We start from the raw sequence: 27,260 nt of genomic DNA on the forward strand, positions 1-27,260 counted from the left end.
TTTTGAGTTTACTTTGGTGTACGGTGTTAGAGAGTGTTTTTATTTCATTCTTTTACATATAGTTGTCCAGTTTTCCCAGCACCACTTATTGAAGAGGCTGTCTTTTCTCCATTATATATTCTTGTCTCCTTTATCAAAAATCAGTTGACCATAGGTGTGTGGGTTTATCTCTGGGCTCTCTATCCTGTTCCATTGATCTATATTTCTGTTTTTGTGCAGGACCATACTGTCTTGATTACTGTAGCTTTGTAGTATAGTCTGAAGTCAGGGAGCCTGATTCCTCCAGCTCCGTTTTTCGTTCTCAAGATTACTTTGGCTGTTCGGGGTCTTTTGTGTTTCCATATAAATTTTGAAATTTTTTATTCTAGTTCTGTGAAAAATGCCATTGGTAGTTTGATAGGGATTGCATTGAATCTGTAGATTGCTTTGGATAGTATAGTCATTTTCACAATGTTGACTCTTCCAATCCAAGAACATGGTATATCTCTCCATCAGTTTGTATCATCTTTAATTTCTTTCATCAGTGTCTTATAGTTTTCTGAGTACAGGTCTTTTGCTTCCTTAGGTAGGTTTATTCCTAGGTATTTTATTCTTTTGGTTTCAGTGGTAAATGGCAGTGTTTCGTTAATTTCTCTTTCAGGTTTTTCATCATTAGTGTATCGGAATGCAAGAGATTTTTGTGCATTAATTTTGTATCCTGCTACTTTACCAAATTCATTGATTAGCTCTAGTAGTTTTCTGGTAGCATCTTTAGGATTCTCTGTGTATAGTATCATGTCATCTGCAAACAGCTTTACTTCTTCTTTTCTGATTTGGATTCCTTTTATTTCTTTTTCTTCTCTGATTGCTGTGGCTAAAACTTCCAAAACTATGTTGAATAATAGTGGTGAGAGTGAGCAACCTTGTCTTGTGCTCGATCTTAGTGGAAATGGTTTCAGTTTTTCACCATTGAAAATGATGTTGGCTGTGGGTTTGTCATATATGGCCTTTAATATGTAGATGTAAGTTCCCCCTATGCCTACTTTCTGGAGGGTTTTTATCATAAATCAGTGTTGAATTTTGTCAAAAGCTTTTTCTGCATCTACTGAGGTTTTTTGCATCTATGTTCATTAATGATATTGCCTGTAGCTTTGTAGCTTTCTTTCTTTGTGATATCTTTGTCTGGTTTTTGTATCAGTGTAATGGTGGCCTTGTAGAATGAGTTTGAGAGTGTTCCTGCCTCTGCTATATTTTGGAAGAGTTTTAGAAAGATAGGTGTTAGCTCTTCTCTAAATGTTTGATAGAAATCGCCTGTGAAGCCATCTGGTCCTGGGCTTTTGTTTGTTGGAAGATTTTTCATCACAGTCACAATGTCAGTGCTTGTGATTGGTCTGTTTATATTTTCTTTTTCTTCCTGGTTCAATCTGGGAAGACTGTGCTTTTCTAAGAATGTGTCCATTTCTTCCAGGTTGTTCCTTTTATTGGCATATAGTGGCTTGTCGTAATCTCTGATGATCCTTTGTATTTCTGAAGTATCAGTTATTACTTCTCCTTTTTCATTCCTAATTCTGTTTATTTGAGTCCTCTCCCTTTTTTTCTTGATGTGTCTGGCTAATGGTTTATCAATTTTGTTTATAATCTCAAAGAACCAGCTTTTAGTTTTATTGATCTTTGCTATCATTTACTTCATTTCTTTTTCATTTATTTCTGATCTGATCTTTAAGATTTCTTTCCATCTGCTAACTTTGGGTGTTTTTGTTGTTGTTGTTGTTGTTCTTTCTGTAATTGCTTTAGGTGCAAGGTTAGGTTGTTTATTTGAGATATTTCTTGTTTCTTGAGGTAGGATTGTATTGCTGTGAACTTCCCTCTTAGAACTGCTTTTGTTGCATCCCATAGGTTTTGGGTTATTGTGTTTTCATTCTCATTTGTTTTTAGGTGTTTTTTTATTTTTTCTTTGATTTCTTCAGTGATCGCTTGGTTATTTAGTAGTGTATTGTTTAGCCTCCATGTTTCTGTATTTTTTACAGATTTTTTCCTGTAATTAACATCTAGTCTCACAGCGTTGTGGCCAGAAAAGATACTTGATGTGATTTCAGTTTTCTTAAATTTACCACTGCTAGATTTGTGACCCAAGATATGATCTCCTGGAGCATGTTCCATGAGCACTTGAGAAGAAAGTCTAATCTGCTGTTTTTGTATGGAATGTCCTGTAAATATCAATTAAGTCCATCTTGTTTAATATATCATTTAAAGCTTGTGTTTCCTTATTTATTTTCATTTTGGATGATCTGTCCATTGGTGAAAGTGGGGTGTTAAAGTCCTCTACTATAATTGTGTTATTGTCAATTTCCCCTTATATGGCTGTTAGTATTTGCCTTATGTATTGAGGTGCTCCTATGTTGGGTGCATAAATATTTACAATTTTATATCTTCTTCTTAGATTGATCCCTTGATCATCATGTAGTGTCCTTTTTTGTCTGTTGTAATAGTCTTTATTTTAAAGTTTATTTTGTCTGTTATGAGAATTGCTACTCCAGCTTTCTTTTGATTTCCATTTGCATAGAATATCTTTTTTCATCCCCTCACTTTCAGTCTGTATGTTTCTCTAGGTTTGAAGTGGGTCTGTTGTAGACAGTATATAAAGGGTGTCATTTTTGTATCCATTCAGTCAGTCTGTGTCTTTTGGTTGGGACATTTAAGCCATTTACATTTACGGTAATTATCAGTATGTATGTTCCCATTACCATTTTCTTAATTGTTTTGGGTTTGTTATTGTAGGTCTTTTTCTTCTCTTGTGTTTCCTTCCTAGAGAAGTTCTCTTTATTAGCTTTTGCTGCAAAGCTGGTTTGGTGGTGCTGAATTCTCTTAGCTTTTGCTTGTCTGTAAAGGTTTTAATTTCTCCATCAAATCTGAATGAGGGCTTCCCTGGTGGTGCAGTGGTTGAGAACCTGCCTGCTAATACAGGGGACACGGGTTCGAGCCCTGGTCTGAGAGGATCCCTCATGCCATGGAGCAACTAGGCCCGTGAGCCACAACTACTGAGCCTGCGTGTCTGGAGCCTGTGCTCCGCAACAAGAGAGGCTGCGATAGTGAGAGGCCCCCACACCGCGATGAAGAGTGGCCCCCGCTTGCTACAACTAGAGAAAGCCCTCGCACAGAAACAAAGACCCAACGCAGCAAAAATAAACTAATTAATTAATTAAAAACTCCTACCCCCAACATCTTCTTTAAAATAAAAAAAAAAACTGAATGAGACCCTTGATGGGTAGAGTAAACTTGGATGTAGGTTTTTCCCTTTCATCACTTTAAATATGTACTGCAACTCCCTTCTGGCTTGCAGTTTCTTCTTAAAGATCAGCTGTTAACCTTATGGGGAATCCCTTGTATGTTATTTGTTGTTTTTCCCTTGCTGCTTTTAATGTTTTTTCTTTGTATTTAATTTTTGATAGTTTGATTAATATGTGTCTTGGCATGTTTTTCCATGGATTTATCCTGTATGGGACTCTATGGTGTTTTTGGACTTGATTGACTATTTCCTTTCCCATATTACGGAAGTTTCAACTGTAATCTCTTCAAATATTTTCTCAGTCCCTTTTTCTTTCTTTTTCTGCAACCCCTATAATTTGAATGTCGGTGTGTTTAATATCGTCCCAGAGGTCTCTGAGACTGTCCTCAATTCTTTTCATTCTTTTTTGTTTATTCTGCTCTGCAGTAGCTATTTCCACTATTTTATCTTCCAGATAACTTATTTGTTCTGCTTTCTCAGTTATTCTGCTATTGATTCCTTCTAGAGAATTTTAAATTTCTGTTATTGTGTTGTTCATCATTGTTTGTTTGCTCTTTAGTTCTTCTATGTCCTTGTTAAACGTTTCTTGTATTTTCTCCATTCTATTTCTAAGGTTTTGTATCATCTTTACTATCATTAGTCTGAATTCTTTTTTCAGGTAGACTGCCTCTTTCCTCTTCATTTGTTAGGTCTGGTGGGTTTTTACCTTTTTCCTTCATCTGCTCTGTGTTTCTCTGTCTTTTCATTTTGCTTATCTTACTGTGTTTGGGGTTCTCCTTTTCACAGGTTTCAGGTTCATAGTTCCCATTGTTTTTGCTGTCTGCCCCCAGTAGCTTCCTGTTGGAGAGGACTGGTGCCTGTATTCTGTTGAATAGCCTGGATCTTGTCTTTCTGTTGGGGTGGACCACGTCCAGTGGTGTGTTTTGGAGTGCTGTGACCTTATTTTGATTTTAGATAGCTTCTGTGCTAATGGGTGGGGTTGTGTGCCTGTCTTGCTAGTTCTTTGGCATAGGGTGTCCAGCACTGTAGCTTGCTGGTCGTTGAGTGAATCTGGTTCTTATTGTTGAGATAGAGATCTCTGGGCGAGGTTTCGCTGTTTGATATTATTTGGAGCCGGCAGGTCTCTGGTGGACTGATATTCTGAACTCAGCTCTCCCACCTCAGATGCACAGCCCTGATACCTGGCCAGAGCACCAAGACCCTGTCAGCCACATGGCTCAGAAGAAAAGGGAGAAAAAAAGAGAGAAAGAAAAAAAATGAAATAAAATAAAGTTATTAAAATAAGAAATTTTTTAAAATTATTAAAAATAAAAAAGTCAAAAAAAAAGAAAGAGAGAGCAACAAAACCAAAATACAAATCCACCAATAATAACAAGCACTAAAAACTTTACTAAAAAAAAATGTAATAAATAAATAAATAAACGTACAGGCATAACCCTAGGACAACTGGTAAAAGCAAAGCTATACAGACAAAATCAGACAAAGAAGCATACAGATACACTCACAACAAGAGTAAAAGGAAAAAATATATATAAAAAAGCAAAAGGAAGTGGGCAACCAAATCAATAAACAAATCTACCAATGATAATAAAGTCTAAATGCTAAACTAAGATAATCTTAAAACCAGAAACAAATTAGATGCAGAAAGCAAACCCCAAATCTACAGTTGCTCCCAAAGTCCACCACCTCAATTTTGGGATGATTTGTTGTCTGTTCAGGTATTCCAGAGATGCAGGGTACATCAAGTTGATTGTGAAGATTTAATCCGCTGCTCCTGAGGCTGCTGGGAGACATTTCCCTTTCTCTGTTCTCACAGCTCCCGGGGTTCAGCTGTCGATTTGGCTCCGCCTCTGTGTTTAGGCCGCCTGAGGGCGTCTGTTCTTCGCTTAGACAGGACAGGGTTAAAGTAGCAGCTGATTCAGGGGCTCTGGCTCTCTCGGGCCGCGGGGAGGGAGGGGTGCAGAGTGTGGGGTGAGCCTGCGGCAGCAGAGGCCAATGTGACGTTGCACCAGCCTGAGGCATGCCGTGCGTTCTCCTGGGGAAGTTGTCCCTGGATCACGGGACCCTGGCAGTGGCGGGCTGCATGGGCTCTCGGGAGAGGAGGTGTGGATAGTGACCTGTGATTGCACACAGGCTTCTTGGTGGCTGCAGTAGCAGCCTTAGCATTTCCTGCCTGTATCTGGTGTCTGCACTGATAGCCGCGGCTCGTGCCCGTCTCTGAAACTCATTTAGGCCGTGCTGTGAATCCCCTCTCCTCGCGCACCTTGAAACAATGGTCTCTTGCCTCAGGCAGGTCCATACTTTTTCCCAGACTCCCTCCCGGCTAGCTGTGGTTCACTAGCCCCCTTCAGGCTGTGTTCACGCAGCCAACCCCAGTCCTCTCCCTGGGACCTGACCTTCGAAGCCTGAGCCTCAGCTCCCAGCCCCCACCCAGCCTGCTTGGGTGAGCAGACAGGCCTCTCGGGCTGGTGAGTGCTGGTCGGCACCAATTCTCCGTGCAGAATCTCTCCACTTTTCCCTCTGCACCACTATTGCTGCGCTCTCCTCCGTGTATCCGAAGCTTTCCCCCAGCAGCCCCTGTCTCCACCAGTGAAGGATCTTCCTAGTGTGTGGAAACTTTTCCTCCTTCACAGCTTCCTCCCCGAGGTGCAGGTCCCGTCCCTATTCTTTTGTCTCTGTTTTTTCTTTTGCCCTACCCAGGGACATGGGGAATTTCTTACCTTTTGGGAAGTCTGAGGTTTTCTGCCAGCATTCAGTAGGTGTTCTGTAGGAGTTGTTCCACATGTAGATGTATTTCTGATGTATATGTGGAGAGGAAGGTGATCTCCGCGTCTTATTCCTCTGCCATCTTGAAGGTCTCTGTTCATAGGTTTTTAATAAACAAAAAGCGTTCCAAGAACAAACAAGTATGAAAAATGGTGTCTTTACTGCAAGGTTTCTCAGAGCTTTTGATATGATAATATGCATTGTGATATGCTAATGTGAATTGGGACTCTCCCAGAGGGAGAACTAATGTTAAACTTATTTGATCCAGAAAATTTTTTTAAGACAAACATCTGTTATCATCACAGGGAATTATAGTGTTCCAAAAGAATACAGTTTGCAAATTTTGGACTGCACTGTCAAATCAAATTCCTTACACCTTGACCAACTCATTTTGCCTTCTCTAGAAAATACTTTTCTCATCTCACTCATATATTCAAAAAAATTCTCTGTTCATTTTAAACCCTCAGGGTCAGCAAAAATACCCCATAGTGGTTTCAGCTTCTAGAGCCTTGGTTTTATACTTTATGCCTACTCAGATGAATGTAAAAAGGAATTTGGGGAAGAGTAATACTCTAGGCCAGGAGGAAATGACATGATTCCTTTTAAGCATCACATCAGGCAGTTTGAGAGCTACAGTCATCCAGTAAAATGATTGTGTAAGTCCTTGCAACACGAGATGGTAGGGCACGTAAACAGGGAAAACATATGAGTTCAGATGTTAGTTGAGATCCCGTGAATGGACAGAATTCCTCACAGAGTGAGCTCTGATGCAAATGATCATCAGTTGCCTACAGACCTTGTCTCTTGTAATGAGGGAAGGGGCCACAAAAAGAGGAAATGGAATAAAGGTGGAGTCACTCATGGTGTGTCTTGTTTACCTGGGACAGCTCTCCTTAGCCCTGCTGTCCCAGCATAACTAATAAGATTGCTCTCTTTCACTCTCAGAAAGGTCTTGGTTTGACTGATTAATTGTACAGACACTTTAGATGAGGGAGAAGACAAGAGCCAGTAGAGGAGCTGTGTGTCTTAAATGTGAAGGAGGTAAGCATTACTTAAAGGGAAAAGAGTAATGAAAGTTGTTAAGGGCAATGTTAAGTCAGTGATGATGAGACTGACCCAAGATTTTAATGTAGAACAATTTCAGTAAGAAAGTAAGGTCAACCTGTTTAGTTTTGATCTTATTGACTCTTCAGGGCATTTTGCCAAATGTATTGTTATTTAATGATCAGGCTTCTTAGTGTTGATATCAGATTTCTGATGCATTGTTTAGAAAATTTTTAAGAAACATGAAAAAATCCATAATCATTGTTGAACATAGATTTTTACAATCAAATTGCTTCAAGTATTAGTTAAAAAATAAAAATATGTGTATAGAATTTATATCCCTATATCTCCCATAATGCTTCGCATTGTTTACATGCAGTAAGCACTTAATAAATGTATGCTTGATATGTTGATGCGTATTGATTGATATATCAATGATATGCTTGATATGTTGATGCGTATTGATTATTGGCTGATTATTGGCCAATGCAAAAAAGGCCTAAATATAATCATAAGCTAGCTAAAGTACCTTCTTAGAAGTTTTGATCATGTGTATACAATTTAATGTCTTCTATACAGACACAAATTAATTATGCTATTTCACCATAAGGGACAGAGTCTAGTTTAGCTGCTGTAATTTTTTCATGTTAGTTCGCCACTTTTGTCAGTAACCCACTTTGTTGAAGAACATTCTAATTATTCTTAGGGATTATGAAGGAAGTAGATGATACTGACTCTGCATTAAAGAGCTTAAAGAATACATTTATTTAAGGATATATTGCCTATCCTCTGATGAATTGTTTGCTATACATTACATGAAATTTTAATAGGTAGTAAGATCATTCAGGTACCATACAGGCAGCTAGAGAGATACATAGTCAGAAAAATCCAGCCTCCCATCCCTTTATTTATAGCCAAGTGAATTTAACTTTTGAAAATTCATTCACTGGGCAAAACTCTGACTTGGTTGGAAAAGAAGTTAGGGATGTGGTTTCTTCTTTCATAGCTCAGTGTAGGTAGGGAAGTGATAAATTAGCTTATGGAAGAAATACAAAGTACTGAGTCTGGCAGATAGAAACTTTTCCCCATTGTATAGATCCCATAGGTTCTCTCAGAGTGCCTTTACCTTAAAGGCTATATGTACACATTAAACATTTTTAAGGAGAAAAATAAAATCTCAGCGTTTTAGGAAATTTTTCCAGGTGGCCATGTGCTGACTGTATTGTAACAGAGACTGGAGATAGAACAGTTAGGAAGCTTTTGTGGTAACCTATCCATAGGATGAAAAGACCAGATTCTGGGACCTTAATAGGAAGGAGACTATGAGTTTGAGCTATTCTGAAGGCAGAATGAAAAACTCTTTGGTAAGTGATTTTATAAATGTGTCATATAGAGATTGGAGCCAGCAGTGGAGCTGAGAAGATCAGTGGTGCTGTTGACCAAAATGTCTGCCAGACAAAACTATTCAGAGTTTCACCTTTGAAAAGCTATAATTTTGTTTTCGTTTCCACTATGTAAAGGGTTTATAGGTTATATGCACTGAGGAGATGCTCACAGAATGAAATTTACCATATCTCATCTCCTTTTCCAGCTCCAAAATGAAACCTGTATTCCACAACCCAAAATCCTCTTTATCTGGTTTGGAAACTTGATGTTTGGTGTAGTTTCCAAATTAGAAGGAAGCAAGAGAATAGTGACAAGCACACAGACCCCTGGACCTGGGCAATTTAATCTGCCCAATGCTTTAAAGAAGGTGTTCAAAGACTGCTGATAAAAGACATTTATTTGTTCCTGAGTTCAGTGGGCTGACCGTAATATTTGAGAAAATGGAAGGAGGGGCCCTATGAAGGTTGTTAACATCATTAAAAATTGATGACAGAGCACCTAAACTAGATTGTGATGTAGTGCCAATGGATGCAGCATTAACTTAAGAATATACATTTTGATACAACTGAATATACAATTTAATCTCCCCATCATCATCATCATCAGGATGATGGGGAGCTTATAGATGTAAGAATATATGTAATTTGAGGATGATTATGGGCAGATTATAAATGTTAGATTTGTATTACTCATGTTCCCTGGGTATTTTGCCTTCTAAGATTCACAAATTAGAAATTCCATTACTAAGTATGTATCCAATTTTCTTGAATTTTTAATTCTCTCAAAATAAGCATTAATTCCTGAGTAATGTTGATGTGTATCATAATGTTTAATAGTGTATCACAGTGAATAAGCATAAGTAGAGTAAACTAAAAATTTCCTTTTATGTTACAGAGATATTACTCAGTAAATTTTCTTTTCTACTGCATTAAATGCTATTTGAGTAATGTTGCAACCATAGCAGATTTAAGGGCTTTTGCCTGTATTCAACCATATCCTAGTTTAGTGATGGGCCCAGAATATCTCTTGGTACTTAATCATTTAAGGGGTGCATGCTGTTTCTACTTGGTCTATATTCTAGCCCTTGGGGGTGCTTAATTATTTGAGATCTGATGTTTACACTTAAGAACTTTTGGTCAGATCTATGATTAGTAAGCAATTAATATTGGCTACAGAAGTCTGCTGTGGGGTAGAATAATTATTATTTGCAACATTAATCTTAAAGCTGATAAGGGTGTTAGGTTGTGTAGTTGTTGAGACCGAAGCTCTGATCTGATTCTGGGCAGATTAATTTCCTGAATGTGTTCCTTATATTTTACAATGAGGATAAAGTAGTAACTTAGGGTGATTGTGTGAATTTGGTGAGATAATGTACATAAAGTTCATGACAAGTACTAAGTAAAGGTTTGCTATCACCATTAGCATCTCAGGTTTCTTGATGATCTTTTATGTATATGTCACCCGGGAATTAATCTAATTGCTCTCTAAAAAGATTTATGGCTTCTGCCATTTTAAGAAATACAAGTAAGTTACCCCTTTTGCAAATTTTGGCACTTCTTTATGCTTATGACAAATATTAAGTAATGCTGAAGTTTAAAGAACATCAAAATCACCACAAATCCTATTGCCTAAATATAAGAACTGTTAACATTTTATAAACATCCTTCTAGTCACTTTTCTATGTATACCCATAAATCAACCCTCCACACACATATTCACAGATATAATATTACAAAGAATGAAATTAAGAAAACTTTTTATAATAAAAATATGCTTTTAATTTTTTTCAGATAATATCCTCAGAAATCCCCATCATAATCTTAATGGCTTCCTAATTTTCAGTTGTATTGTTGTGCCATCATTTGTATCACCTAATATTTATTTTTGAACATTTTACTTTTTTCACATATTATAAACAACACTTCAGTGATCATTTTTGTGTGCTCATTTTATAATGTCATAGTATAACTTCCAAGAAATGGAATAATTTGTCTGAACTATATCCATTTAAACTTCTAACCCATACTTAGTACAGGGATATTTTCTTGATTAATTTCTGATGATATCTTTATCTACAATATTATACTATGACTTAGAATATATTTATTTTTCATAAACTACTAAGTTCCAGTAACTTATGTCCCCAGGTTATAATATTCTTGGTATTAGAGTATTAGCAAATAATTTTCACTGTAGCAATAACTTTTGTGATTTATACCTCTTAATAGCTGTTTTGTTTTTTGCCTTCCATCTCTTCAGACTGGCAAATCAGAATACTTTAATGATATTCTCAGTCAGATTTGACCTGGGATGGTTCTTATGTACCTGCTGTTTGCTTTGCTGTATAAGGAGAATCCTTTAAAGTTAATTCAACTTCTATTTTTCATCTGTTCAGAAGTTATGTGTTTGGAACTATGTTGTCAATAGACAGATACAAAGGAGTTTAAAAGGTAATTGCTTTCAAGAACTTCATTATATTCATAGCATGATATGTTAACACATATAGGGGAATATAAAATATAAACCAAGGCATATAATTACTCTTTTAAGGAATGAGGTATTAATAGGTTCTGTAGAAGAATAGGAGAAATTCCTTTACCTAGGATAATCAGAGAAGGTTTTATAAAGGAAATAATAAGCCCCAAAGAGTGCCTGGAATTTAGGAAGGATGAAGGAAAAGGGAGAGGGCTTTGTATCAGTTATCTATTGCTGTGTAAGAAATGACTGCAAGACAGAGTGACTTCATACCACAGTGATTCATTATTTTTCATGACTCTATTGGTTGACTGGATAATTAGTTCTTCAGTTCATTTCCCTCAGGTAGCTACATATAGTTGGCACCTTGGCTAGGGACAAGGTTCAGCTGGGACCACTGGATAACTATACCTCTCCATCCTTGCTATCTTGCTGTCAGTACATTCCAGGCTTCCTCATGAATGATGGTGTCTCAAGACAGCATTCCAAGAAAGCAAAAGCAAAACAAGTAAGTCCCTTAATGTCTCTGGAAATTGCATAATATCATCTCTGCCTTATTTTACTGGAAGTCATAAAGCCAGCACAGATGAAAGGAAGTAGAGTCCACCTTTTGGTGGGAGGAGCAATAAAGTTTCATTGCAAAGAGATGTGCATACCAAGATAGGAAAAATGTATGGTCATATTTTGAGATCCACCACAAAGGAAGTGAATGAATAAAGATTTGGAAGCAAGAATAAATTATTTGGAGGTTCAGCAAGAAGACAGGTTATGACCCTATTTTTCAGAATACATAAGAAGATCTCGGCTATTCCACAGATACTGTTCTTAGGGACCTCAACAGTTTATTTAGGTTGTTGGCGATGCCACTTTACTCTTTGGGTCTTGGATCAATAATACTTGTGATTTGGTAAAGAGATATTTTAATACTATTTCAAGTTTTGTATTTAGTGTTCCCATATTAATATAAGTATAATAGTAATACCCCCTTTATAGATATATAGAAAGAGTAAGTTATCTAATGTTATCCTCTGTTTATTGCTTCTTTTCATATTCTGGGGCTAAAGATTAGAGAAGTGGCTTGCAGGTATCATTAATGAAAAGCGTTAATGAAAATTACTGGAAAACATTGAAAATGTCTATCTAGTACAAAATAATCAGAGAACAGCTGTAAGTAAAAGAAATTCCATTTTTCAACATAGTGAATCCATTCAGTACTTACTATATTTTCTCTTTTTTTTTCCTTTTTTCTTTTCTGTAACTGATAAAAGTAGACTTACAACTAGGTAGAGTGATCTGTTGTTTGCATTTTATAATTTGAAGGGCAAAAGAAAATCTCTGAATCAAATCATTGAACCACTGCAGTATCTGAATCACACCATTGTTGTTTCCTTGTGTTTTAAAGTTTTTTTTTAATAAAAAAGATATAATATAAGAATATATATAAATACCCTGAAAAATACAACTAATAAATGAATTCAGTAAAGTTGCAAGATACAGGATTAATATGCAGAAATCTGTTGCTTTTCTATACACCAGTAAAGAACTATCAGAAAGAGAAAGTTATCCCATTTAAGATCATATCAAAAAGAATAAAAAACCTAGGAATAAACTTAACCAAGATGCTGAAAGACCTATACTCTGAAAACAATAAAACATTGATGAAGGAAATTGAAGATGATCAAATAAATGGAAAGATATCCCCTGCTCTTGGATTGAAAGAATTAATACTGTTAAAATGGCCATACTACGCAAAGCAATCTGTGGATTTAATGTAATCCGTATTAAAATACCCATGATATTTTTCACAGAACTAGAACAAATAATCCTAAAATTAAAATGGAGCCACAAAAGATCCTGAATTGCCAAAGCAATATTGAGAAACAAGAACAAAGCTATAAGTATCACCCTTCCTGACTTCAGACTCTATTACAAAACTACAGTAATCAAAACAGTATGGTTCTGCAACAAAAACAGGCACATAGTTCAATGGAATGGAAATTAACCCATACACCTATGGTAAATTAATCTTTGACAAAGGAGGCAGGAATATACAATGGAGAAAAGACAGTCTCGTCAGCAAGTGGTGGTAGGAAAACTGGACAGCTACGTGTAAAAGAATGAGATTAGAACATTTCCTCATGCTATATACAAAAATAAACTCAAAAATGGACTAAAGACCTAAATGTAGGACTCAAAACCATAAAACTCCTAGAAGAAAATAGGCAGAACACTCTTGGACATAATATTATTTTGGATCTGTCTCCTAAGGCAAAGGAAACAAAAGCAAAAATAAATGAGACCTAATTAAAATTAAAAGCTTTTACACAGCAAAAGAAACCATCAACAAAATGAAAAGACAACCCACTTAATGGGAGAAAATATTTGCAAATGATATGACTGGCAAGGGGTTAATATCCAAAAATATATAAACAGCTCATACAACTCAATATCAAAAAAACCAAACAAGTCAATCAAAAATTGGTAAAAGACCTGAACAGACATTTTTCCAAAGAAAACATACAGATGACTAACAGGCACATGAAAACATGTGCATCACTAATAGAGAAATGCAAATCAAAACCAAAATGAGATATCACCTTCCATCAGTCAGAATGGCCATCATAAGAAAGTCTACAAATAACAGATGTTGGCGGGGTTGTAGAGAAAAGGGAACCCTTGTACACTTGTGGGAAAGTAAATTGGTATACCTACTCTCAAAAACAGTGTGGAGGTTCCCCCAAAAACTAAAAATAAAACTACCACATGATCCAGCAATCCCACTCCTGAGTACCTGGAAAAAAACAAAAATGCTAATTTGAAAAGACACATGCACCCCAATGTTCATAGCAGCATTATTTTACAATTGCCATGGTATGGAAGCAACCCAAGTGTCCATCAACAGATGAATGGATAAAGAATACATGGTGTATATATACAACGGAATATTAATTCAGCCATAAAAATGAATGAAATTCTGCCAATTTAAGCAACATTGATGGACCTAGAGAATATTATGCTTAGTAAAATATGTCAGACAGAAAAAGACAAGTACTATTTGGTATCACTTGTATGTGGAATCTAAAAAGTAAAAGGAATGTATAGAGCAAAATAGAAACAGACTTACAGATACACAAAACAAACCAGTGGTTACCACTGGGGAGTGGGTAGGGGAGAGGGACACGTTAGGGTTACAGGATTATGAGATACAAACTACTATGTATAAAATAGATAAGTATTATACAGCACAGGGAATTATAGCCATTATTTTGTAATAACTTTTAGTGGAGTATAATCTATAAAAATACTAAATCACTGTGTTGTACACCTGAAGCAAATATAGTATTGTAAATCAACTACACTTCAATAAAAAATAATAGTCATTGCCATGTAATTATTGAAACTATTTTGATGTAGTTTTTATGATAATCATGGGATTAGCTGTAAACTGTTGAAATGTGTCCAATACTATGCTATAATTTTTTTTTTAGAAGATGTTGGGGGTATGAGTTAATTAATTAATTTATTTTTGCTGTGTTGGGTCTTCGTTTCTGCGCGAGGGCTTTCTCTAGTTGTGGCAAGCGGGGGCCTCTCACTATTGCGGCCTCTCTTTTTGCGGAGCACAGGCTCCAGACGCGCAGGCTCAGTAGTTGTGGCTCACGGGCCTAGCCTCTCTGCGGCATGTGGGATCCTCCCAGACCAGGGCTCGAACCCGTGTCCCCTGCATTAGCAGGCAGATTCTCAACCACTGTACCGCCAGGGAAGCCCCTATAATTTTGATAAATTTAAAAAATGGTCCCTTCTGTGTATCAACTTATCTTAGTAGTTGAGAGTTAATTCAAGTAATGATTCAATCAACTCATTGTATTGTGTGGAATTCCTCCTTCAAAATTACAACGTCCCTAAGAGGGATATTGTATTAGTTTTCAGTATTTAACACTTAATATAAAGTAATTAATGAGATTAATTTCTAACAAAATAGTTGGCATGGTTCAGGTACTAGATGAAATGGGGCATAGATTAAGTGAAGACTGGGAAAGAGAAGATATCTGTTTCATAAGTGGATGCCTAGAGGCAGCTTACATATATGGGTGATTGCAGAAGAGCATCCAGGGAAACCAGGAGCCATTATGAGACAGCTGGAAGGAGAATAAAACTTCGAACTTGGAGATCTGATGATCAGCTTCTTCACTTTGTTCTAAGGCCAACTGGAGGGATTTCATGTGTTTTAGCAGGCTGTGTGACACATATAAAATCATACATTGGTGGAATATTCTCCTTCCATGTCTTAAATATCATTATTAAAGGTGGACTTTAGTGAATAGAAATGGAAATGATGGATGAACCACTTATGTGGCTTTAATGGTTACCAGAAATGCATTCTCATGTCAGTATTTTAAATTGCTTAGTCTAAGGCCAATTATTACTTGCCAAGATTTATAAAAGAAAGATAATTAGGAAAAGTAAATGTTGGATGTCAACTTGAACAGGCACAAAAAGTCTAAAAAATATAAATCATTAATAAGAAGATGAATGGCTGCAGCTTGACCTAAGGAGCAAACAAAATGAAGTGACTGGAGAACACAGTTTATTCAGAGAACTGGATATCATCATCTGATCTGTTATCCTGAGCAACTCATAAGAGTGGAGGCAGAGTTACAATTAATTAGCTAAACATAGATTTTGTTTGACTTTGCAAATTGTTTAACCCTGAGAAATAAACTATATTTAGTTTATATACTTGGAATGGCTATAAGTTTATTTGTGAATTTTTGTAAACTATGGAAAGGAAATGATCATTAGCCTCCTTCCAAAGCATGTGAGTTGGGAGAATTAAAGAATAATGCCATTTGCAGCAACATGGATGGACCTAGAGGTTTTCATACTGAGTGAAATAAGTCAGACAGAGAAAGACAAATATCATATGGTATTGCTTATATGTGGAATCTAAAAGACAGTGTACAAATTATCTACAAAACAGAAATAGAATTACAGATGTAGAAAACAAACTTACGGTTACCAGGGGTAATGGGAGGGGGAGGAAGGGATAAATTGGGAGATTGGGATTGCCATATACACACTACTATATATTAAATAGATAACAAATAAGGACCTACAGTACAGCACAGGGAACTCTACTCCATACTCTGTAATGGCTTATATGGGAAAAGAATCTAAAAAAGAGTGGATATAATTATATGTATAACTGATTCACTTTGCTGTACACCTGAAACTAATACAACATTGTAAATCAACTATACTCCAATAAAAATTTTAAAAATAAATAAATAAATAAAATTAAGGGCCCTGATAAAAAATAAAGATTAATACCTTTCTATAGGAAGTAGTGAATACTATTTGAGAGCAGGGATCATGTTCAATCCTTAGTGACTATTGTAGTGGCTGCATGTAATAAGTGTTCAATAAATATCTACTGAATTAAATGATACATAAATGAATAGTGAAATCTGTGATTGGCTATATGGCATTATTCAGTCTTTTAACCTTCGTCTCTTTTTGAGAACATTAAACATTCATTCATGACTTTATAGATTATGAAAATAATAGGTGTTTTTAAGTACTAAAATGTATTAAATGTTAAAAAACATTTTCTAAAATATGCTGTTGGGCTGTGATGCGCATCTTAAGGAGCTCGCTACCCTGCTCTCCTAGGTTTTCTAATCAGTTAAGAATCAATCTGTTTTATTAGGCTATTAATAAAACTACTTATTAGAATATTAAAGTTGCATAACTAATCAAAATTAGTGGCTTAAAACAAGAACAGCCATTTATTTCACTCATGAATCTGTAACTTATGCAGGTCTAGGAAGGCATGACTTTCTGGTCCATGTGTTTTCAGCTGGGATGGCTTGAATGGGTCTGAAAAATTCACTTCTTAGTTGGCTCAGCCACATACATGGCTGGTAAGCTGATGTTGTCAAGCTGTGTGCTGCACATACAAGCATAGATTGATAGGACATTTTCCTTCCTATCTTAACTATCCTTATTAAATATGAATATAAATAGAAAGGGAAGTGATGGTTGAACCACCTGCACAGCCTTAAGTGTTACCAGAAATGTCTTCTTATATCAATATTTTAAATTGTTCAGCCTAAGGCCAGTGCTTAGCTGGGAGCTCAGACAAGACTATTGACCAGGGGCCTTAATTCTTCTCCATGTGGAACTTTCTAGAAGAATGGGTTTCCTCACAACACGGAAGCTAGATTCTAAGAGCAGGTGTTCTAACAGTGAGAAATTGGAAGCTTCTAGTTTCTTAAGGCTTGGGCCCAGATATTGGCATATGATTATAGTTACCGTAGTCTATTAGTAAAATGGTTATAGAGTATGCCTAGATTCAAGGGAAAGGAATATAGACCCTGCCTGTCAATGGAAGGGGTGTCAGAGAATTTGTAGCCATCTTTAATCTAACATAATTATCTTTAAAATAATCCCCTTGTGGTGAATAAGAAAAATATAAGACTTTTTAGATAAGACATTTACTAGTGTATATGCCAGAATTACCAATTCATTAAATGTGATAAGCTTATAAAATTAGCTTGTCTTAAGTTGTCTTAAGCTTAAAAGGCTACAGGAGAGCATATAAAAGGCTTATCAAATTTTAACAGATTATTCTAATTATTCCTAGTAAAGTAGGCAAATTACGTCTATGGCCTCTCATTCAAAGGATAAAATTCTATAATAGTACTCTGCAAAACTTGCCAGGCCAAGCATGAGCATTCATGTTTGATGAATGACAATAGGCCTTCTTAATTTATTTATTATCTTAACATGGCCAAGGTATGTGTCACCTTAGCTTCGAAATATTTTATTCTCTCATGTGCATTAATAGTGTGTATTCCTTCTATGTTTTTGTATCGCCAGTAGTGAAGTTTGACTTGAAAAGAAGGATGTTTCTGAAAAAACGTTTCCTAGGTTTTTAGTGTGTGAACTTACAGGAAAAAATATCTGAATACTTATTATGTTCCAGGAACTGGTCTGTATTCTGGAAATACAGCAGTGAGCAAAAAGGACAAGGCCCAGGCCTGTACTTACAGATTTTGCATTTCTAATAGGGAAGGTAGATATCAACAAGCAAATAAATAAATGTGTAATGTAAATTAAAGTCGTGATAAATAAGATTAAGAACACAGGTATAGTAAGGGGGTAGAGAGTTGTATTGAAGGAAGGGGATATTCTTTCTGCTGAGTGAAAAATTAATTGTTTGGGAGCTATTTCCATGATGATGATGATGTTGATGATGACGATGATACATACATAGCATTTCATGGATACTTACTCCCTACTGGACTTTTTAAAAACTGATTTATATGTTATATCATTTAGCACAACTCATTTGTAAAGATTCTAAAGTAACTGTAAAGTTGTAAGAGAGGAAATAGAATCCTAGAGAGAATTAGTAACTGGCCCAGAGACAGATAGCTAGTAAGTGGAAAAGCATATACTCTTAAAGGATGCAAGAATGCTGGTAGAGGTAGTGGGAAGGGGTTGTACTGAGGCTCTATTTTGAAGGGAGAGCCAATAGGAATTGTTGATAGAGTAGAGGTAGGAGAGGAATCAAAGAATGAATTGAAGAATGATGCTTTAGTTTTGGTCTGAACAACTAGGTGTGGCTTTACAATTTAATAAGATGAAAAGTGCATTTGGTTGTTGAAGAGAAGGTGGTGTAAAATAAGAGTTCTCTTTTGGACTTGTTAGATTTGAATGGCAATGAGACATTCAAGAAGGCTTGTGTGTCTGTACTTCAGGGGATAGGTATTACTTTGGGAGTTAGCAGCATAGAGCTAGTTTCTACTAAGATCAATTTCTTTCGTTATCATGTGTCATGTCCCAGGGTCACTCTCATTAAAGATGTACCCATTTATCCTGAGAACACAGACTGTGGTGGGAAGCAGTATTTTTGCTTACTATGGAATATCATACTTGCTGTCACTATATTTTATGAAATGTGTACTAGTCCTAAATGTGGAAAATATTTTTAAGGAAGAAGTGGTTTCTCTTTTTAAAAATATACATATATTACATGGATCTGTACATGTGATAAAATTTTATAAAGCTGTACACCAAAAAAATGACTGCATGTAAAAAAGATGCTGAAATATATAATGTCTATAGTCTGGTTAATTGTATTGTGCCATTGTCAATTGCCTGGTTTTGATAAATTACTATAGTTTTGTAAGATGTCATAATTGAGAGAGCTACATGTGGGTACATGTGGGTATATGAACTTTCTGCATGAATTTTTTTTAACATTTCAAGGTAAAAAATTATATATATGCTATATATGTATATATAATTATGTGTATGTTACATATATGTATATATACTTATATACATATAATTATATATACAATTGAATGTCTTACCTTAAATTGTGACTTTGATTAGCCCTACCCAGTGCAGGACACCACACTCACATGAAAGTTGGAGGCAGAAAATATCCTTGTAATATACCAAACTTAATGGGATGTTGATTGTATTCTTCATTTATTAATGCTGAAAACATTAAATACGTTGGCAGTTTTTTTTTTTTTTTCTGCGGTACGTGGGCCTCTCACTGTTGTGGCCTCTCACGTTGCGGAGCACAGGCTCCAGACGCGCAGGCTCAGTGGCCATGGCTCATGGGCCCAGCCGCTCCACGGCATGTGGGATCTTCCCGGACCGGGGCACGAACCCGTGTCCGCTGCATCGGCAGGCGGACTCTCAACCACTGCGCCACCAGGGAAGCCCACATTGGCAGTTTTATTCATATTTTAGTACTTAAGCTTTTCATATGATTAGAATGTGTGCATATTTAATGTACCCCCAAAGATGAAATGTGTGGTAATATGTTAAGCTAAAAGGCAGTAGTAAGACACTTTGGCAAATATACTATATTACAGGCATCTTAGGGAGACAAATGAGTTGAACACGTCAAAATAATAGTTCTGTGATATTTACCGACAACTTAAAATAGCTGGGGACTATCTATTCAAAAACATGATTGTAGCATTATTTCATTAACCTCTAAAAGCTCATTATTTTAAAAACATAAATCCTCTTTATGTCTCTTTTCAGGAAATGCAAAATTCCATTTGTTGCATAATTCTTCTACCATTAATTTGTTCACATTATTTCTGTGTTCATCTTTCTTAATGCCAACAATGATGGAATAGAATGTTAAGTCTGTGATTACCTCTACTTTTTTGTTGTTTTTAAATATAAACAAAGATTTAAAGACCCAGATGGGAAATATCAGCACTATATTCTTCCTAGTCAGTTCTAACAAAATATCATCTATCTTAAAAATTGTTCTTCACAGGCATCAAAATCCCTAAATAACAGCCCAAAACTCCCCCAAAAAACCAAAAAAAAAAAAACCAACTGAGTAAATGCTTGTAAAATCATAGCTTCCTGTTGTGAAATTACAATTTATTGTACTCAAAGAGCAACTGTTTTTAAAAAACAAATGATTTTCTGAAAATAGATTGAAGATCTTAAGTTGCTTCACTGGCTTGTTGTTATACTAATTCCATCAAGTGGGATTTGGTTGATGAAACTGTGAAATAAAACAGTCCATACTTTTTGTTTAGACGAGTAATTTTTCAAATGCTTAGAGGAACAAGAATGGAAGTGATCACTGTCTGATATTCCACTTATTTGTGAAATGCTTATGGAATGAATGTGGTTACTAAACATTGTGTTTACTGAATATTAAGGAGGATAAAATATTGCCCTCTTTTCAAAAGAGCTTACTGTTAACAAAGGAGTAAAATCAAAGGGACAAGATAGGCTGGGAGTGGTGTGTGATTGAAGGTGTGTTGATCTGGGGCTGAACTCAATTGTTTTTAAAAGCTTTTTCAAGATCAGGTCAACATTAGTAACCTGACCAGATCTGGAGAGAGAAGAGTTGGTAAATTATTGGTTGAGGGAGGGAGTAGCAGTCAGGGGCATTAAAAAACCCTATTCCTTTCCTAGCCACTGTAGATGAATAACAATGGTTTGCAAACTGACTTTATTCTTAATTAAAATAATGAAATAAAAAAGCCTTATGATACTGGGTTACTGACATAAATTTAATAACTAGAATTTTCAGGCATTCCCAAAGTTTCATTTTAACTGTTAATTCCAACCTGTTTCTCTCTAGAATCTTCTAGAAATGGAACACTTTGATTTGTCTTCCCTCCCTATATTTCTGATGTTCTGTCAAAAATATTGATAAGCAGGGAAGTAATCCAAAAGCTGGACGAAGCAAGCAGTGAGAAAGAGCATACATTTCTAAACTGGATCATCAATCTCTCGAAAATTTAAATTGATTAGGCTTCATTCAGGAGGACAGGGCTGGAGGATAACTTTAGTCATAAGGCTAAGAATGTCTTAGGCAAATCATAACCTTGGATCATCTAATTCTTCTTGAAATCTATCAACCACTCTCATGTTTTACCACAATGACTAGAGTAGTGCTCACTCATAAAATCATGTTTATCAAACTAAAGATAACACTTATTGAGTGAACACCAAATTCTGGGCACTCTGCTCAGGGGTTACCATGCATATGCCGAAAAGTTTATAAAGGCATCTCTGTCAAGTGATTCATTGATTTCACCAATATTCACCTCATTTTTTTTTTCACTTGGGATAGTTGATTTATTTTCATCATTTCTTCTCTTGCAGCTCTTCTTTATGCAACTATTTTTGGAAATGTTACCACAATTTTCCAGCAAATGTATGCCAACACCAACCGGTACCATGAGATGCTGAATAATGTACGGGACTTTCTGAAACTCTATCAGGTCCCCAAAGGCCTTAGTGAACGAGTCATGGATTATATTGTCTCAACATGGTCTATGTCAAAAGGCATTGACACAGAAAAGGTATGGGTTATTATTATTGTTCTTGTTATTTATTTTCTGTTTCAATAGGATCTTCAGATGCCCATAGCTTTCCCACTCACATATTACTTGTATAATTGCTTTATAAATGTTACTCTGTATTTCATAAGTGACATAGCAGTCAATCATATTATTTAGTGCTTGGAAGGTGGAAAATGTTCAACCATTAATCATCAATTAGTACTAGTCATCAAACTCAATTTAGGAATTGTGGTTCCTGAAAACAGCTAATTATTTCATTTCCTCAAAACATTCTCATTACCACTCAGAGTAATTTGTCACATTCCTCTAAAATGCTAACTGTGATGCCATTTCTTTTGCTAGATTTTATTCTTGATTTCTCTTTTGACATTTTGCCCATTTAAAATTCAGAAAGAAACTTCCTTGCTTATAACTAAAAGATTATATATGTTCTATTCTACCCTCTACTTAAATTTCTCTTCTCTCTATCACACGTTCTATAATGCAACTTATAGTTCTTTGTTTTCCCTTTTTCCCTACACAAATCTATGAAATGGATGTGACCCTTGCAATCCACTTGTCATGTCTAATTTCTTGCTTGTCTTTTCATGGAACCTCTTTAAATTTTTCCCATCTAACTCATATTAGGGGCAAAGAAGAAACCAAAGTCCTCCTCATGATAAACAAAATCAAATAAATTCTCACTTCCTACACCCAGCTGATTCACATCCAATATAGAGAATGACAAGTAGGGCTTGCACATAAGACTTCTAGAGAAAACTGATCTTAAGCTATTTCACTTTATAAGTATCAGCGAAGGCTTTATTTTTAGGTACTGATTTTTGACATAACGATAATCAGATAGCACATAACCTTCCTTGCCATTTCCCACAAATTTTATTTTTTTTAATCATATGAGGTTGACTTGTAGTTTTTCTTTCAGACCTGCTTAACAAGCACCTTTCAATGTCAAAGTGAAAGAGCCAATGAACAAAGTAGATGTTTAGTTAGGGGAATTTCATGAAACAAGTAGGAAGTTGTAAGCCAGAGCAGGTGTTAGGAGCAGAGGATTGAGGGGAGTTGAAGGGAATGGACTTGAGGGTAAGAGCTGAGGGAGGGAAGCCTTCAGAGAGAGTGCAAATGAGATACTGGAGGCTAGCTATGTGGAAGAGTTATGAAAGAGGGTGAGATTTGCTCTTCTTTTGACATTTTACAAGATGCAGTTAAATGGCCCCTTAAAGTGGAATGTGTGACCACAGAGGGGAAAAGGAAAAACTGCATACCTGTGGAATTTGATTACTGTGTACCTGAACTGATATAAGGTTAGTAGGGAGGGAATCCAAAGAAGGAACAGGATCTTCCTGAGGGGTGCACGTGAGAGTCAGTGTTTAAATCGCTAGAAGCAGGATATTCTCTGAGGTCCACATTTAAGACACTGAGCTCAAGACGCAACCATTTACCTTGTCAATCACTATCTCAGTCAGAAGCTTTTCTTTCCAGAAAATTCAGTGGGGTCTCATGGTAGTTGACAGATAACATCAGTAAGCTGATGGAATAATAGCCCTTTACACTAGAAAAGTACCTGACCCAGAGCTTATGCCACAGATATGGTACATGGCAGATTTTTTAGTTCCCTTCTCTAAGTTCCCAGATGCTGGGTTAGTTCGGGAATGGAACCAATAGATTCTCACAAGCTTCCCCTCTAGTACCTGCTCAACTGTCTGCTTCATGATGCAGTTAGGGTGTAATATAAATTTTAATTCACATAAAAAGATTTTTAAAGAAATAAGTAAAAATATTAAAATGAATTAACTTTTGGATAAGACAAAATCATGGATGTGCCTCCTAACTAAATGGGAAATCTTTAGAGTAGTGTTTGACTAGTAGGAAGAGCAGATTTAAAGAACCATGGCACATACAGAAGTCTTTGTATGTATTAATGCAATGGAGTACATAACAAATTAAGTGATGAATAAATTTGGCTAGAATATGTAAAACCTTTCACACCAAAAGCTATGGAAACAAAAATGAGATAAAGCATCTGCAACAAATATCACAGGTGAAAGGTTAATTACCTTAATATGTAAAGTGATTTTACAGATCAATAAGAAGAATTAGAATACATGGGGAAAATGAGCTGAACGCATAGAAGACAAAAGTACAAATTACTAATAAACATACAGAAAGTCTTATTTTCACTTGTAATGAATAAATATTGAAAGAACAAGAGACTGTCAAATATAATGCCTAATATTAGCAAAGGCTGTAGTGACTGACAGTACCATATTTTTCTGGTCTGTGTGTAACTTGGTAGGGTGCTTCTTGAAAACAGTTTTACCAAGATAATATCCTAAATTTAGGGATATCTAGACTTCAGTCCTTATGCCTCTTCCCTTTTCTGTCTAGAATCTCTCCTCAGTGATATCATACAATCTCATGACTATAATAATATATGCTAACACCACCCTAGTATACATACTCATCCTGGACCTACTCCCTGAACCACAGATTCTCCTATTCAACTGCCTACTCATATCCAATGAAATTGTCCAGAACTGAACTCCTGATCATCTCCCATAAACCTGCTCTACTGACATTCTTCCTCAGTGCAGTTAATGGAAACTCCACACCTCAGTTGCTTAGGACAAAGCTTCCACGTTGAAACTTCCCCCAAATCCTATTGGCTCCACCTCCATTTCTCACCACCTCCATTGAGATCAGCTGGTTCAAGTCACCATCATGTCCTATCTGGGTTATTCTGTAGCCAAGTGATTGGTCTGTGCATCCACCCCGTCCCTGTATAGGTTATTCTCAGCACAGCAGCCAATGAGCTTATATGGCTTTCATAATAAAGCTTTCTATCTTCTTTCTCTCTCTTATCTCTCATCTCTATCTCTTTTTTATCTTATTTATCTCATCCATCCATCCATCTGTGTATCTAACTATTTTATATTCATCTTTACTTTTGATAATAAGAATGACATTGGTTGAGCCTGTTAAAATACAAGGGTAGAAAAAAGAAAATGAAAGTTCAATGACAGTAATCACATAAATCCTGTAATTGTCGTCATAATCTTAGAAGTGTAGATTTACTTGAGGATAGCTTCAGTAAACAGCATCTGATTTTTAACATTTATACCATATTTGATATTAGAGACCTCTCTTAGACTTGCTGTTCCTCAATAAGTGAAATATTTGTCTTCCTATATGTTTCTTATCTTACATTTTATTAATTGTTTGTTTCGAATATTTTATCAATGGTGGTTGTTATCAAATTTAACTTTGAGTATGTACTGAAAAAGATCGAAATATAATGTGTGAAATGAAATGTCTTTGTTCTAACGCGTCTCTTGTTAGTTCTAAAACAGCTATTTTTTTCAGCTGCTGGTACAATAGAATTTAATGATGCATTTCAGCTAATTAGAGAAAACGTTCGCCCCAATTACTGAGATTTCATTCTGTCGCTTCCACATACTTAGTTTTATAGATATTTTGAATTCAGCTTTAACCCACAAGCAAATTAATCACTGTGATTTAATTCAGTCTTAGCTTGTCTTTTGTGAATAATGCTTTCTCTAATACAAATGGTGGCATTAAAATCACTACTGATGTGGAGATTGTAGCATTTTTATCATGAAAGTTTGCCTTAGGCAATTTAAAAATATAAAACAGTACCTAGATTAATTTGATTTGGTTGAAAGTATTTTATTGACTACTAATTACTATAGTTGCTTTAGATTCTTTTCAAATTTAATAACCAAAATCCGTCCTCTGGGCTTTGCTACTTGCTAACATTCTGTGCAGTTAAAAGACAAGAGAAATGGGTGGAATGAGTGAGGATTTAAAAGGGAAAGAGCAGATTATGGGAAAAAAATAGAAAGGATGATAGTTAAAGCTCAAAAAAATCTATCCTACAGTTTGAAATGATTTTACTGAGAAATAATTCAAATAAAGTAAATGACTGGGGACTTTATTTTCAGCTTTAGGACTGTATGAAAAAATACATAACTTGTAGCATGTTGTGTAGACCACATATTTCTCATAATACTGGAATCATTTTCAGCTTGTTTTGTAGAATGAAATTTAAAACCTTAAGGTTTTTTATTTTCTACTGTCTAATATTTTTTTTTCTAGCATGTTCTTTGAAGAAACTCAGAAAAAGCTCTTTGGTCTTCATTTCTTGTTTCATGGGTTTTGTAATAAGCATAAAGTTATCAGTAGGCAGATCCCATTATATGAAAAGTTCTGGCAGAATTATGCAAAACATTCAGGCAGAATTATGCCTTTAGAATGTAAAGAAATTGATTTTGAATATTTTAACATCTTGGATTATTTTTAAACCAGATCTATAACAGAAGCACTTTACTTCTTCCAGATATAGTAGGCAATATATATATATTTTTTCTACGAATTAAAGTAACTTTCTTTTAATCAGTTTACTTTTATACAAACATATTTTTAAATTTAGGAAAGCCTGTCTAAATATTTCTTTGTATTCCTAAATGTGAAAAATGGGGATACATTCTTATATATTCATGGTGTCATTATCTTGGTTCAATATTTAAATTATTTAAATGCTTCAAGAAGTTTTTATAGCAATGTACAGCTGAACCCAAGAGTGAAAGCACTAGCCTTCCAAGAAGAGCTCCCCCCAGTTAAATATGTCATGTAAGTATATACATGTGAAGATAGTGAAACAAAACTGAATTGGTCTTAAGATGCATTAATAGGACTTTTGTCTCTGGATCAAGAGAGGTACTAAGCATCCCAATACAGTCCATGTTATTCAGATCATAGATAAAATATTATGTTCAGCTGTCAGCTGGATATTGTAAAAGAAATATTATCAAATGGCAGCACACTTACTAGAAGATAATCACGATGACATAAAGTTCTGGGAATCTTGTTATAAGTTAAAGGAAATATGAATATTTTGTTTGGCTAATTGAAGACTTTGGGGAGAGGTATGACAGGTGACCTGAACTATTTGAAGTATTTAAAGATGCAGTGATCTATCTGCTTCAGGAGGAAATTAAGTCCCTGTGGGTAAAGGATACAGACAGAACATCGTCCAAAATGAACTTGCAGGTCCTGACACTGAAATTACATGACAGCTGTATCTGAATGATTTAGAGTACTATTACATATCATAACCTTTTTACAATTAAGAAACATATATTCAAGAGATCCTATATTAAAAATTACAGAATAAAATTCAGTAATGGTTCAATAATTATTTCCCAACAACTTTTTATTAGTACATCTAAGTACTGTATTTACACATGAAACTAACTGGTTTTTCCAAGGTAGCAGAACAAATACCATCTTAAAAAAATTATGAGGACTCAGTATCCCTGTTGGGGGCTAAGCCAGCCCAGGCCCATTGGACAATTGGCATGTTTTTCCTGTGGTCTTTAAGTAAACTGCTTGTTGGGCAAGAGAGACTATGGCTAGTTTATTATTATAGGAAACTATAT

The 27,260-nt window shown here is 35.6% G+C and overlaps 1 protein-coding gene across 1 annotated transcript in view; it reads left to right on the forward strand.

Annotated features, from left to right (window-relative positions):
- The window catches only part of KCNH5 (potassium voltage-gated channel subfamily H member 5), a 323,612-nt gene that overhangs the window by 197,456 nt on the left and 98,896 nt on the right, over nt 1–27,260 (forward strand). Inside the window, exon 8 of the mRNA XM_060166885.1 lies at nt 21,605–21,804. Coding sequence (XP_060022868.1) covers nt 21,605–21,804 — 200 coding nt within the window. The remainder of the gene's footprint in view (nt 1–21,604; nt 21,805–27,260) is intronic.

This window comes from Lagenorhynchus albirostris, chromosome 1 (genome assembly GCF_949774975.1).
Source record: "Lagenorhynchus albirostris chromosome 1, mLagAlb1.1, whole genome shotgun sequence".
Taxonomy (NCBI): Eukaryota; Metazoa; Chordata; class Mammalia; order Artiodactyla; family Delphinidae; genus Lagenorhynchus; species Lagenorhynchus albirostris.